General features: G+C 42.4%; 1 protein-coding gene across 4 annotated transcripts in view; it reads right to left on the reverse strand.

Annotated features, from left to right (window-relative positions):
- Nucleotides 1-2,907: 2,907 nt before the first annotated feature.
- The window catches only part of maml3 (mastermind-like transcriptional coactivator 3), a 532,876-nt gene continuing 519,622 nt past the window's right edge, over nt 2,908-16,161 (reverse strand). For 2 of the 4 annotated variants that reach the window (XM_043674111.2, XM_043674110.2), the window contains exon 5: nt 2,908-4,427. In XM_043674111.2, coding sequence (XP_043530046.2) covers nt 3,442-4,427 — 986 coding nt within the window. In that variant the 3' untranslated portion in view covers nt 2,908-3,441. The remainder of the gene's footprint in view (nt 4,428-16,161) is intronic. The other 2 variants (XM_043674113.2, XM_087980059.1) reach the window with 1 other exon arrangement.

Genomic DNA, 16,161 nt, shown 5'->3' on the forward strand with positions numbered 1-16,161 from the left:
GTGCTACTGTTTTCCCCCTTGTCCTGGGGAGTTGTCTGGCTTCCGGCTAATACCTCTTCAGAGCAGCTCAATGGGATGTGAGATTCACCTTGTCCAAACCCATCCCCTGTACCTGGTTAATCCATTGACCTGTCGAATTTACTACTTTAAGCAATTAACATTTTAGATGACATTTTAGATTGGCTGAATCACATCTCATGAAAGATAATTTGAATATTTTCTCTTCTTTCCTCAGAATGCATGTTAGCCTCTCATACAGGCTGCAATCTTATGGATACATGGCTCCTTCGAACACATCTCAACTGTGTTCATTGTGTAGCTGTTACTGGGGTTTTCTGGCACTCTCCTCGTTGAGTCTATTAATCCATTGCGACCATCTCCACCATTCCATAATAATAGCATTGTTCTTCCTAAGAGCTGGCATGACAGGGGCCTGAGAGGCTGAGTGACCGTATTCTGTGCTGTGTATTTAATTCAGAAAAGCCTTAAATATAGCCGACGGTTACTACTGCTGAGCAGTTTGGAAGTGTATTTCTTTAGCGGTAGCCTCCTCCTAAGTCTAGATTTACCAACACGAGGTGGTCACTAAGTGCAGCAAGAAACAAAAACAAACTACTTAGGCTTTCAAAACTCTCATCATCTTCCAGCCAGCTCTTTTTTGATAAAATTAACTGTTCCCAAGAATAGTCACATTGGACTCCAAATTTTAACTCTGTTTTTCTCTCCACAGATGCTGCCAGACTTGCTGGGTTTTCCAGCCCTCTGTTTTTATTTCAGATCTCGAGTACTGTATCTGTTGTACTTGGCTTTTATGTAAAATTAACTATATACATTTATCTATAAGGTATTAGTCCAATATAGCCAACTTAATGAGTTATTTTCATTCCAACTTAGTTTCTAATTTGATGACTGCAGTTGTTACATTATGTGGAACAGGGGGTATCAGGATTGCATAGACCATAAGGAGGTTACCAACAAAGATATAAACTTCCAAAACACTGTGCAATACTAATTCTCCACTGTGCTGCTGCTGAAAATATATCCAAGGTTTTCTGAATGAATTAATTGTTACATTACAATGTATTTTTCAGGGGATTTAGCATAAATCAATACTGGCTAATGAATATAATTGTGGAAAATCAGTTGCAAGTTTTACAAGAAAATACTGTCATGCAGGGAATGCATAAAACCTAAACATTCCAATACTATATAAATAAATTTATCGTCAAGATTGGCCACACTGAAATTGGTAACAAAATTTATAACAACAACTTGCACCTTTATCATGCATTTAACGTGGGAGACTGTCACAAAGCTCCTCAGGACCATAATCAAACAAAAATCAACACCAAGCCATGAGGCGTACTAAGACAGATGGTTAATAGCTTGGGCAAATTGTTAATTTTTACACAGTGTTTTAAATGAGAGAGTGAAGCATTAATCCCAAGAGGGTGAGGGAAGAAGTTCCAGAGATTAGAAGCTAGACAGCTGAAAGCACAAATAATGGAGCAATTAGCTGCCAGATTACACAAGAGGTGCAATTTGAGAAGTGAGAAGATCATAAAGGTGTGTAGGGCTGGAGGAGGTAACAGAATTAGGGCTGGGCAAGGCCAGGGATAGATGACAACAGAGCGCTGGATCCATTCGAGTTTACGTAGGGTTGAATATTGGAAGCTGGGAAAGAAAGTAGAGGAGCGGTGAAGTCTGGACACAACAAAGGCATAGACGAGCTGCGGATGAGTTGAGGTAAAAATAGAGTGGACAATGATGCTGCGAAAATACATTGTCTTGGTGCTGGAGCAGAAATCTGGTCAGAAGTTCTGAAAGGATCAAATATGATAATAAGGTTGCAAAAATCCCATTCAATTTTAGGTAGTTGCAAGAAAGCAAGGTGGCTGAGGAACAGAGTTACGGCAGGGACTGAAGACAATGGTTTTGGTCTTACTAATATTTGGTTTCAGAAGGTTTTTGTTCATTTTGTCAGAGATAAGCAGTCTGAAAATCGATGAGGTAATCAGGGGGAGAAGCTGGTAACATCAGGGTTCATCACTAACGGTACAATGATGATGTCAAGGAGGAGTTTGCAGCTGAGAAATACGACAGTGCTAAGAACAGGTGTGTGGGATCCAGCAGATAATGATGCGGGAGCTGGAACCCATTGCAGGTGATTCAAAGACTGCAACAGGATAGAAGAGTAGACGAGCCAGCCAGTGAGAATGCAGAGACACACTGGAGGTGAAGGGTAGGATCCAATGTGTTAAGGATTGCACATTGACTAAAGGAGGTTGAGGAGTGATGGTTTAACACAGCCGGGTCAGATGGTATTTGTAACCTTAAAAAGGACCATTTCAGTCTGCAGACTGGGAAGGAACCTGATGGGAACGATTTAAACTTGGAATTGGAGAAAAGATGGGCAGGGTTTGGTGGGCAGCAATATATTTCTGCACCTTGGAGGTAACAAGGACAGGAGGTGGTACAGGTCTCTTTCTGAGGTGTACAATTTCCTATTTTGTTAACAGTCCTAGTTTTTTAAATGTCGTGTTTCCCCTAACCTTTTCCTTGCGAAGGTATTGATTTTCCCTTCCTCGAATAGCTACGCAGACTATCTTTCTCGGTGAGTTACAACAGTGGGTGACAGCAGGCTAAGTGTAGCTCCGACTATTCTCATCTGAATTTCATACACATTTTCAGTGGAGTAACACCCAAGAGCGTGAACTATGGTTGGTTTGGAAACATCTGCCTTTCGGGGTGGGGGCAAATGGCTGGGAAGAATCCTGCTCCCTCATGCTATTGTATATTCAAAAGCTTCTCTGGAAAAATAAAACCTCAAATATTGCAAATTCACATTAAAGTTCTTTTTTAATAAGATCTCATGATTCATTGACATAACATTCTCCCTATCCCCTGACACCTCCCACCTCCCACCCTCCCCAAAGAAAATGTTATTCAACATCACACTTTTACACAGTCAAGGATTCTGTACAGATTTAAAAAGAACTGAGCTCAGGTTCCAAGCACTGCTTAAGATACAGAGTAAAAATGAAATCTACAAAAAAATTGTATTCAATGAACACATCTGTTTAGAGTTTACAGTAAAAATAATTAGTTAGACATTGTCTGAAGTGCAATATCATTGCTTTCTTGATGAATTGAAAACTGTAAAATGAAATAAAAATACTTCAACGTTCTGTTAAACTAAGAGCCATTCTTTACAGGAAGTAGACCCAATGGTAAGCCTTATATTTGGACTTATATAAAAATCTATTTACATGAAACCATTACAGTTTGGATCACATCTACATGTACATCAGCACCGTAATGCAACAGCAGTGCAACTACAAAACTAGGCCTACTTTACTTGGTCCCTAAACACTTTTATTTAGAGGAAGCCTTAATTTAACAGCTTTTTTTTTAATAATTAAAAACCCATTTTCGTCCAATCTACTGCTGGTTACCAAATATTTCATCAAACTCTTGCATCCAGCCTTCCGTCGATCCACTTTTGATAAGAGAGTCCATCAGATCGCCACTGTCTGATAAATTAGAGAAGGAGCCAGCCCCTGATTGGCTGACGTAATTAAAGGACATGTCCTGATTTGTGGTTCTTGTGTGATACCCCTGACCCGGGTTGCTCTGTGCGTAGCAACCTGCTGTTAACTGTTGACCTGTGGCCTGATTAAAACCAGCCATGCTGTGGATTGTCTGGGTCATGCCAGACATGACTATCTGTCTCGGTTGGTTGGTCCTTGCGTGTCCTGCAAAATGAGGCATCATTTGTCCTCCAACTGTACCGGCAGTGTCAAGAACTGGCTGCCCCATCGTCTGGGAAAAATGCTGCTTGGCCATCTTAGTTTGACCAGGTTGCATTGGATAAGCTGATTTGTTGCTGAATGGACTCAACTCACTGTTTGCTTGAGTTCTGTTGGGCAAGCTCTGCAAACTGTGTTGCTGCCAGCTCTGAGCTGGAGTACCAGAGCTTCCAATGAGCTGTAGTCTTTGAGCTTGAGCCTTGGGCATTGCTTGCCCTCCTGGTCCTTTGACGTGTTGTTGCTGTTGCTGTTGTTGTTGGGCTAGCACAGGGTTTCCAAGAAGGTTTTGTCCATAACCAGGTACCATTCCAACCCCTTGTCCTGCAATAGGCTGTTTCTGCATCTGGCTAACGTTACGTGCCATGCTCGTGTTACTTTGGTTTGAATGTTGAAGAATTTGGTTCATGCCTGGACTCATACTGTACATTCCTTGTTGGCTACTCTGGGCATTACTGTAGGACACCATGCCAATCTCTGACTGTCCAGTGGTGGCAGGTATCGCACCAGAATTCTGGACTGCCGTCATCTGTATCATGCCTGGATTGTGTGCCATCATTCGGGGACGAATTGCATTTTGGAGCGCCTGGTTCCGTGCAGCTGCCAATTCCTGGGCGGCACCTACAACGAGAAAGAGGTAGACGCTAGTTGGATTTTGTTACATGATACTGAACCATTTTAAAACCATATTCCGTCTGTGATCAGACTATTTCTGTTGTTTAGTATGACTGTAGTATGGCATCAAATATTTCACTGAGTTCAGTACCACTGAAACCAAGACTATCGCTTGGAACTGAAACATGTCATGCTTTAATTTGTTGGCATGATGGCCCTCTAGTACCTCAGCTCAGTGGGAATTCTTCACACGAGTCTAGAATGTCAGAACCTTTGTCTTTGCAGATGTCAGCCCTTGAAGCTGCCATGGTGGAGCAGTGATGTCATGCTGCAACTGTACAAAACGCTAGCGCGGCCTCACTTGGAGTACTGTGTCCAGTTCTGGTCGCCCCATTACAGAAGGGATGTGGAAGCATTGGAAAAGGTGCAGAGTAGATTTACCAGGATGTTGCCTGGTCTGGAGGGAAGGTCTTATGAAGAAAGGCTGAGGGACTTGGGTCTGTTCTCATTGGAGAGAAAAAGGCTAAGAGGGGATTTAATAGAGACATACCCAGGATGATCAGAGGATTAGGTAGGGTGGACAGTGAGAGTCTTTTTCCGAGGATGATGACATCTGCTTGTACAAGGGGGCATAGCTGCAAATTGAGGGGTGACAGATTTAAAACAGATGCCAGAGGCAGGTTCTTTACTCAGAGAGCAGTAAGGGCGTGGAATGCCCTGTCTGCCAATGTAGTTAACTCAGCCACATTAAGGGCATTTAAACAATCCTTGGATAAGCACATGGATGATGATGGGATAGTGTAGGGTGATGAGCTTAGATTAGTTCACAGATTGGCGCAACATCAAGGGCCGAAGGGCCTGTTCTGCGCTGTATTGTTCTATGTTCTATGAATGACACCTTAATAAGCACAACGTACCTTCCAGCAAGGATTGCAGGATAGTAAATGGGAGCAAAATCCATTAACTGGTTTCTCCACTCAAGTAGTTACATTTACCTCTGCACTGTTGTCACTAAATGAGGTGAGACCCTCCAACTCAGCACGTAGCAGGTTTTGAACCTGGGAGTTTTCTCTACTCTTCAGGACGACAGCATGCAACAAAATTCCGCATTAAGCCACCAGAGAAACTATCAGTTAACTTTAGGTTTTAAAAAGGCAGCTTATTTCTTACCACTCCACCATGAGTCCTATTAGTGAGGTCATCTGTAAGACCACCTTGCAATGACTGACACCCCAATCTCTCCTTCTCTACAAGGAACCACCCAGCATGCACCAGCATCTTTGCTGCAAAACCTGTCCCCACACAAAGCTAAGATTGGAAACTTATTTAACGCAGAATCACAACCATACACCTGTTGGTGACATTCAGAGCTCCTGTCATTGTACTAAGCCATTACTTGACAATTGTTGTGTTTGCCAACCTCCTTCTCTCCAGCCCTGAACCATAAACAAAGATTTTGAAGACACAGTTTCTGAATATGTCTTTTTCAAAGTACCACATTAGAATTGAGTTAAGTGCTGCCTACGGACGGATAACACACTGATGACTTGGCGTTGTATTTGAATAAAAGTAAGAAAAACTTGTCTGACCTCCATCAGGAAGTTGGGAAGTCTCCACTGGAGTAACACCCTGCCCTGGGATGTTAAAGGTCCCTTGATGAGGATTACACAACACAAGGCCTTTCTTTCCCTAAAGCATTCCCAAAATATTGCCGGCAGTGACAAATTGTCAGGTAAGAGCAGCAAACTCAAACTGCACAACAGTGAAGTCAATTTTTCTATGTCCTTTAACAGAGCAGTTCCTAAAGAGATTTTATGGTGTGGTGGGTTGTTCCTACTTCCTGGACCTGAGATTCCCAGTTCAAGTGCACAGCAGGACTCACTGGCCACAGAAGGAGTGCTCATGACAGTTTGATGGTTGATCATTGGCCTAGGAATCCTTTGACTACCTCCCCACTATTCCCTCAAGGGAAAGGGAAATGTGTTAAGATGCAGCTCTGTCTGAAGCAAAGCATTCACCAACTCAAACCTCACAGCTTAACAGACATCTATTATTGTATTATATTTTAAACTATTAAGCTGCAGAGGGTTCAGAAGAGATTTACCAGGATGCTGCCTGGAATGGAGGGTTTGAGTTATAAGGTGACCCTGAATAAGCTGAGACTTTCTTTCCTTGGAGCAATGGAGGTTGAGGGATGACTTTATAATGGTTTATAACATCATAAGGTAAATAGCAAAGGTCTTTTCCCTAAGGTGGGGGGAGTTCAAAACCAGCAGGCACATTTTTAAGGTGAGAGGAGAAAGATTTAAAAGGTTTGTGCGAAGATTTGTAGCTCGGGTGCTCGTTGAACCACAACAAAGATTTAAAAAAGACATGGGGTCAGTTTTTTTTTAATATACAGAGCGTGTTCCTGTGTGGAATGAACGTCCAGGTGTAGTAGTGGATGTAGTATGTTAAACATTGTACAGTTACAATGTTTAACATACATTTGGTTAAGGACATGAGGAAGAAATGTTTGGAGGGATATGGGTAAAATGCAGGCAGGTGGGACTAGTTTAGTTTGGGATTATGGTTGGCCTGGACTAGTTGGACTGAAGGGTCTGTTTCCATGTTGTATGACCCTATGTCCTTTTCCTTTCCTAACTCTGCTGGTGATTGATGGTTTCCCTGATCACTGAAGTGTTCTCTTATTCACTGCATCAAAATCCTTCACCTCAAATATGTGAATTAAACTTGATCATAGGCTTCTTTGCTCCCTCAGAAATACAAATACTCTCGAAAATTATTTCTCATAATTGCTGATATCATCCTGATGAATCCACAGTAGTGAATGTGCCTGAGGATAAATGAACTGCTTTATAACTTAAAGTAGACTGTACATAGTTAAACACACCACTTGGTGAAGTACTCAGTCACACAGACTGAATGCCCCAGACTCAATTCTGAATCTGTACTCAAGTCAGTTGATCTTAACTGAAACAGTGCCTAGGTACTAGGTACCAGGTACCACAGTGCTACCCCCCCCCCCCCCCCCCCCCCCCCATCCTAAAGAGGGAAAAACAGCATCGGTCATAGAGGCCTACTCTCTGTTGACTTGGACTAACATTGCTATAAATGCAGATGTTGGGTTATGGGCAGAATGAAGCTCAGCAATGAGGTACTTCACAAGCAAACAGTCATATTGATACATGTGGTCTAGGCCCACATGCAAAAGGACCACTTGTGAGAGACACCGGAGAGAAGCAGTAAATATGCGGCAAGTACTACAATAAGGTTACAGAAGAAAATTAGGAAAGCACTAGTCTCACATCATACACTGTAAAGTCGATAAGTCAATCATCTTCAGAACGCACTATATAATTTAATCTGATATTTGTATTGTGAAAGTAATAAAATGCAACAAAGAATTTTTTAAATACTAAATATCGTGGGAAGGTAAATGAGGTGTTAATGATTCTGAGGTGTCCTAATTTTTAATTGAAAAGAATAATCAAAACCAGGCAATAGAGCCATTCAGCCCTACTCTGCCATTCAATCATGGCTGATAAGTTCCTCAACCACATTCTCCTGCTTTCTCCCCGTAACACTTGATCCTCTTGATACTCAAGAACCTGTCTATCTCAGTCTTAAATATATTCAATGAAATGGCCTCCATGGCCTTCTGTGGCAATGAATTCCATAGACTACCACTTTCTGGCTGAAGAAGTTTCTCCTCATCTTCATTCTAAAGGGTCTTCCCTTTACTCTAAGGCTATGCCCTCGGGTCCTAGTCTCTCGTACGAATGGAAACATCTTCCCAATGTCTACTCTGTCCAGGCCATTCAGTATTCTGTAGTTTTAATTAGATCCCCCCCTCATCCTTCTAAACTTCATCAAGTTTGAACCCAGAGTCCTCAAACGTTCCTCATATGTTAAACTTTCATTCCTGGGACCATTCTCATGTACCGCCTCTGAACATGCTCCAGGGCCAGTACATCCGTCCTGAGATATGGGGCCCAAAACTGGGCACAATAGTCCAAATGTGGTCTGACCAGAGCCTTATAGAGGCTCAGAAGTACATCCCTGCCTTAAGAAATCCGAAGCACCTGCTCTATTTCATGTTTCTATGATTTCACTTATTGGTAAATGAAAACCTTGTCTGGTAGTTAAACAGCTTGGAAAGACAATGGAGCTAGACTCAAGAATACACTTTGAACTATATTACAATGGCTGCATTTGAGCAGTAACAAAAAGAAGGAAAATGAATTTTCTTCATCTGATTGAGATTTTTTTTTAAAAATGGTAGATGATTTTGCAAGAAAAAGGCTGGAACTCTTTCTATACCTCCCTGTTCCATCATTATCTCAATAAACAGGGCCTGGTGAAAAAGCAAATTGGAAAAACAACCATTCACTGAGAGCTCAAAGATATGCAGAAAAATGCACAAAAGCTGAGAATGCTGATTAGCAATTAAACAGCTGTGGCCTCAGATAAAGAATCTAACACCTCAAGTTCTCTGAGGACTATTTAACTGTATAAACTTTATTCTCCTGATCTGCAACAATATTTTCCCTCCAAGATTTATTACTTGCATCACATTTTATATTATCTTAGGGTTAGTTGCTAACAATATCTCTCTTTCAGTTAACATTCTAATCGATGTGCGATAGCTGTGTGCTAAATATTTGTCGTGGCCGGCTGAGCAGTAGGTCAAAAAGAGGGGAATCAATTTGTCTCTCTCCTTGAGATTCTTCTTTCTCTCTCTGTGTGTCTCCCAGGGAGGGTTTTCACTGGAATTGGAATTAGCAACTTGCTCAATGGAGAAGAACAGGCAATCGGGATAACTAAGGGTTTAATTAAGATGTAGAGGAGTGGTGCAAGTTTTCAGGCATCATATGGGCCACCTGCTTTGTCAAGTGCCCAGCACCAACCTGATTGAAGGAGTCCCTCAGTGGGAGGTCAGAGGTTGATTGGATGTTGCTGCAAAAGCAGACTTCAATGAGGTGGAAGGATCCCATCTCCTCATTAAGAAACCTCAGGCCTAGTGTTTAATGATTCCATTTTGAGGCAGGCTTTAGGTTCACCTTCCTCAGAAGCTCCTGGCTGATCCTTCCTTTGAGCCTTTTCACTGAGGTGACCAGACAAACAACTGGGGGAACACTCGGGAGGAAACTCAGAAGCAGCTGTAAAAATGGCATACGTAATTTAGTGCAGACAGCTGTAGGAATACTGCCTACAGAAAGGAGAAATGTAACATGTACACCCCACAGATAGTATTGAAATAGTTAAGGACGAAACTGAGCATTGTTCTAGCAGGCTTGACTCTCAATATAGAAGAAAGTGAGGACTGCAGATACTGAAGATCAGAGTAAAAATGTGCGGCGCTGGAAAAGCACAGCAGGTCAGGCAGCATCCAAAGAGCGGAAAAATCAAAGTTTCGGGTATTTTCCCTTCATCAGGACTGTAGGGAGAGCCCAAGGGGGCTGACAGGTAAACAGGAGAGGGGTGGAGCTGGGGGAAAGGTAGCTGGGAATGAGATAGGTAGATGAAGATGGGGGGGGGGGGGGGAATGGTGATAAGTTGGAGTGGACGGTGTAGCGGATAGGTGGGAAGGAAGATGGACAGGTAGGACATTCAAGAGGGCGGTGCCGAGTTTGAGGACACCTCCTTCCCCTCCCCTCTCCATCTCCATTCCCTCTGTGATGCCTTTGTTAGGTCCACACCCCCCGCCAACCCACCCTCCACTCCCACAACTTCTCTTGCCGCTGCAGGAGGTGTAAAACCTGTGCCCACACCTCCCCCCCTCACCTCGATCCAAGGCCCCAAAGGATCCTTCCACATCCGGCAGAGATTTTCCTGCACCTCCAAACAACTCAACTACTGTGTCCATTGCTCTCAATGTGGTCTCCTCTACACTGGGGAGACAGGATGCCAACTTGCGGAACATTTCAGAAAACATCTCTGGGACACATGTACCAAACAACCCCACTGCCCTGTGGTTGACCACTTCAACTCCCCCTCCCACTCCGCCAAGAACATGCAAGTCCTGGGCCTCCTCCATCTCCAAGTCCTAGCCACCGACGCCTAGAGGAAAACGCCTCATCTTCCGCTTTGGGACCCTCCAACCACACAGCATCAATATCGAATTCACCAGTTTCTTCATCTCCCTTCAACCCACCACATCCCAGATCCAACCCTGCAACTCAGCACCACCCTCTTGAACTATCCTACCTGTCCCATCTTCCTTCCCACCTATCTGCTCCACCCTTTGGTCCAATCTATCACCATCACCCTCCATCTTCATCTACCTATCGCCTTTCAAGCTACCTTCCACCAGGCCCAACCCCCTCCTATTTCTCTCTCAGCCCCTTTTGCCTCCCCTCCCCCATATTCCTGATGAAGGGCTTATGCCCAAAACATCAACTCTCCTGCTCCTCGGATGCTACTTGACCTGCTGCGCTTTTCCAGTGCCACACACTTTGACTCTAGACTCTCAACACGTTCAACTAATATGGAGAAACAAACAAAAATATCAATGTTTTACTACACAGGCAAAACAGTTAACTATCAGTTCGAGGAAGTGTGACCAAATGGTACAGTGTTCTGTTCAGTGTGTTTCTTGAATAATGCATCCAATTCTGTTTGAGTCAGAACAGGAAGAGAGACACGTTGGAGCACAAGTTACAAAGCTCATTCCAAAGGTCAAGAGATTGAGCTATGAGCAAAGACTTGAGAAAATTAGGCTTTTCCATCTTGTCAAGAAGTATCTGAAAATTTGTAGATGTCTGAAAAATCATTAACAAGTGGCAATAGTGAACCAAATATTTTGTTAAATAGCAAGATTCGAGTTTGATATAAAATTGTCAGAGACACGTCATCAGGAAAGTGCTTTCTGCACACAAAGTGACCAAATATGTTATAAATTCCCAGGATGAAAAGTGGTAAGACTTGCTAAGACTAAAGACACCTATCAGTGCTGGGGGTAATTCAAACCTGCCATTCTAACCCTGTCCGGTCTGGCCCAGGGTAAACTCTGTGCCAGTAATTTCTGTCTTGGCTCTTCCAATCTCCTGCACAGCTTTGGCAGAAACCCCGAAAGAAATGGTACAATTCTGCCAGTCACAGCAGAAAATCAGTGAATACCTATGGAAATTCTACCCCTTAGTTTTCAAGCACTGGATAAAACATTACTGAAATTCTGTTTTCAGATTAGAAAACAGTATGGCCTCCACCTCAGACATTACACAATATTCTCGTTCTATCATTAAGATTCATCTTAATTCATCGATGTAAAGGAGTCTGGGCAGGTTTGTTGATGCAAACATTTCACCATTGGTGATGGCCTCCCACATCTGAGCTAAAAGACCCTGTTTTCCACGTGTGGATATACTGGCAGCAGACAGCGTACAATTCCACAGGCATTGTCGGGTCTCCAGCCCTTTCAGTGCTTAATCAATCATTCTTCATAAACCCAACCAAGCTATTCAAATGTAAACTGTGTCACAACTAACACAAAGGCATACCCCCTTATCTAAGGATACAGTGACACTGGCTGCAGACTAAGCTGAACTTAAGCTAATGCTCCTTATGCAATCCGTCTGTTTATTTTAGTATACTCCAGCAAAACAAAAACAAGGGATGGAGCCCTCTGGTCTCTTCAACATCACAAAGGCTGGACTACTGAAAAATGCAGCTTGCCACTTGTGGTTTCACTATATTGCTCACTGCCGATAGAGGAAAGCCTGTTCATTAGGCTGCAGTGCAGATTTCACTCACGTCATTATTAAGTGAATCACTCTAATGCAATAATGTAATGTGTTCCATTTGAATGCAATCACATGGAAATCAGCTCAGCAGGAGCAAAAATATGGGAAGATCGCCTGATTGACAGAGCATGAAGATAAAGAACAAACAGTGTAAAAGTTCGCCTTCCCCTCCAAATTTCTTCTCTTGTACAGACATATAAAAAAGGACCAGGCCATTCGACATGCAATAAGATCATGGATGATCTGATTGTCACCCCAAATCCACATTCCTGCCCACCCCAATAACCTTTCACCTCCTTTCTTAATGAGAATCTATCTATAATAGTTTAAAGCAAGGTACTGTGGATGCTGCAGATCTGAACCACAGACAGAAAGTGCTGGAGAAATTCAAATCTGGCAGCATCTTTCGAAAGAAAAACAGAATCAACATTTCAAGTCCAGTGACCCTTCAGTCTGCTGAGCCTTTCTGTTTAAGAATCTATCTATCTCTGCCTTCAAAATTGTCAAGAACTCTCCTTCCATCACTTTTTCAGGAAGACCCATAACCATTGAGAGAAAATATTTTCCCGCCTCTCTGTTTTAAATAAGGAATCCCTGATTTACTATAACAGGAAATATCCTGATGAAGTGCCAGGTCTCTGCTATGTCTGCCATTGTTCAAATGTGAGTCGGGACAATCCATGCCACAAGGCCTTATAACCATGAATGATATCCCACTTCAACCTGATCCTCACCTCATTCTTCACTCTCACATGTGCACTTTCCAACACAAGTCATAAGATAGCAATCAAAAGCTTGAACCTTCACTGATAATTTTTTTGATTTCCGTCCCCACCAGAGGTCCTGAGGCAAAATGTAGCCACCCCGCTGAAATGATATTGGCACTAAAATAATGTAGATTTTGTTTTTTTTTAACGTATACAAGGTCTATAAGAAGTAAGCAAATTGATGAATTTTGATGCTTGGATACAGACTAGGATTTCACAGTTTCCTTTCTACATCCTGTTCTGGTTTGCAAGACTCATTCCCAAGCCAATCAGAGCCTATCTCCATTGAGTATTTAGGGGAGCCCCTGCAACAATGATGGCATGGTGGCTCAGTGGTTAGCACTTGTTCCCTCACACCACCAGGGACCTGAGATCGATACCACCCTTGGGTGACTGTCTGTGTGCAGTTTGCACATTCTCTCCATGTCTGTGGGTTTCCTCCGAGTGCTCTGTTTTCCTCCCACAATCCAAAGGTGTACAGGCTAGGTGGACTGGCCATTCTGAATTGCCCCTTAGTGACCAGGGATGTGAAGGCTACATAGATTAGCCATGGGAAATGCAGGTTTATGGGAATAGTGTAGTGGGGTGGGTCTGGGTGGGATCTGTTTTGGACAGTCAACGTGGACTCAATGGCAGCTTTTGCATTGCAGATTTCTATAAACATTCCATGTAAGGCAGTAATTTGAACTCAGCATTTTATGTGTGGAGGAGCTGGTGGGTTACTATAGAACCACCGTGTCATTTCAAGGTCTCTGTGATATATGGAGTAGCAGACCCTTCAAGTATTGTAAGTTAAGCTTTGCACAGAACTAACAAAGTGGGATGGAATTTGCAAAATATGTTAATAAAAATCGCTGGGAGGGTGGGGGTGAGGGGCTAGTAAGAAAAAGGAAAACATTGCTGAGTCCAGAGCATGTGATGAATGTTGATGTTTTCAAATGCATACGGAAATCAAGTGGATTTTTGGACTTTGGACACTGCTCTTGACTGATTCCTGGTATCTCTTTTGCAGGCAATTATTAATAAAATCTATTCTGAAGTACCCTTGATGTCTCAATTATGATGGAACAAACCAGTAACCAGCGCGCACCCCCTCCCCACCCACCTGTTTTAATAGTGAGTTCTGTTTTGGGGGTAACAGACCAATTGATGGTGAGAGGATAGATGTGTACATGACATCTTCCAAGGCTGCTGGTGATGCCATTTAGTGATAACTTGTCCTCTGACCATTCCTTTCCCAGTGATAGGGGTCATTTTGGCAGATTGAGTTATGAATCGTTTCATGCCGCAACGTGTTCTAACTCTGACTTTTCTCTCTCCCAAATTTGAAGTTAAAAGTTTTTAAGCACTTTTCTTAACGTTTATATTTCATATAAGTTTGGTAACTCAGCAGGTAAATGCACTTTACGGTTTAGAAAGGAACCACATTTGCCAGGAAAATCCCATGAATTGTAGCCAAATAGTTTTATGAGTGGCCTACTGAGCTCCTCAAGCCTGTTCCACCAGGCTATTAGCTCATAAGTGCACTGTCTTTTAACTCCAACTACCCATTTTGGTTCCGTTACCCTTCCTACCCTTACATCATAAAAATGTATCTGAATTGGTTTTAATGTTTTCAAATGACATGTTTTCAATTTAACAACTGGTTGGTGACCACATTTCCAATACCCTTTATGTAAAGAAGTGCATTTTAACATCACCCCAAGTAGCCTAGCTTGAATTTTAAGGTTACAACCCCTGTTTCTAGACTCTCCTAACTGAGAAAAATAGTTTTTCTCTCATGAATATGTTACCCAGCTGATGCTGCTTTTCAGAGCCTAAGAAAACCTGAGAAGAAAGAATATCTTCCGAATCTGCTGATAATGTCCATTTGCCCTCCCCAAAAGCTGTTGCCGGGAATATATTTCACTTATCTGTTCTCATGATTAGCATTTTAGTTTCTTCAAGCAGGATAATTTGTAGGCACCTGTCACTGCAATTTATTAACTTTCAAAAAGGTCTGAATCAACAAACAGATACATGAGGTTCAGTGCCATTTTATAGCTTTCCAGCACTTTTGACTTGGAGTGAGTTTTGTTCATTGTTGGTTTCATAAGCTTGATATAACCTGATCATGTGACCACTGGCCACCTTAAGTCTGTTTTTCTCATTTTTTTCAAAGCATTTTATTCATGAAATGTCTGAGATATTAACATGAGATGATGTCCAGAGATGTGTGGGTTAGGTGAATTAGCCATGCTAAATTGTCCATAGTGTCCAGGGATACGCAGGCTAGGTGGATTAGCCATGGGAAATGCAGGGTTATAGGGAGGGGGTGGGTCTGGGTGGGATTCTTTTTGAAGGGTCAGTGTTGACTTGATGGGCCAAATGGCCTGTTTCCACACTGTAGGGATCCTGTGATTCTGAAGACTTTGATCATCTTAAACACTTGATTTGGATCATCCTGCAATCCTTCCATACAAACCTATAAAATCTCTCCTCATAATGCAAAACACCCTTTTAATCCCAGCATCTCTCTGGTTAACCTATAGTGCATTCAATCCAAGGCTATTATATTACTACTGAAATGCAGTGCCCCAGAATTGAAGGCAGCACTCCAGATAAATTTAAAACAAAGTACTGTGTATCTGGAATATAACTCCCAACCCATTCTCTTCCATTCCTCTTCATTTTAAAGTCAAAATTCCATTTCCCTGTCCAATCAATTTCTGTATCTGTTCTCTAGCTTTGAGCAATTACTGGACTTGGGCCCTTAGATCGCTCCCCTTAACCACAGTTCCTGTTTTCATTTAGAATATATTCTGATTTATGGTTCTTAGGTTCAAAGTGAATGACCTCATACTTTCCTACCTTTTATTTTATCTGCCACAGTCTTGCCCATTCACTTAATCTATCTCTGTCCTTTTGCAACTTCCTATTCCCATCTACATTATTTACTGTGCCAACTAACTTATTGTCGACAGGTACCTTCAGATATATGGCTCTCTTGTCCTTCATCCAAATCATTTATAAATATAGTAAAAAGCTGCAGCCCGGTGCAGATCTCTGGGGATCACAGCATGCTGCCAATTTGTGTATATTCCCATTATCCCCACTCATTGTTCGTTCTAACCAATTCCCTATTAAAGCCATAGGTTGCTTTCCAATTCCATGTGCTCTCGTACTTGTTAACAGTCTCTTCTGTGGAAGTGCAACAAAATCATTTGTCAAAAGTCAGCTAATGTATTT

Source organism: Chiloscyllium plagiosum, unplaced genomic scaffold (assembly GCF_037043375.1).
Source record: "Chiloscyllium plagiosum isolate Xiang-an unplaced genomic scaffold, Cpla_swu_hap1 HiC_scaffold_36, whole genome shotgun sequence".
Taxonomy (NCBI): Eukaryota; Metazoa; Chordata; class Chondrichthyes; order Orectolobiformes; family Hemiscylliidae; genus Chiloscyllium; species Chiloscyllium plagiosum.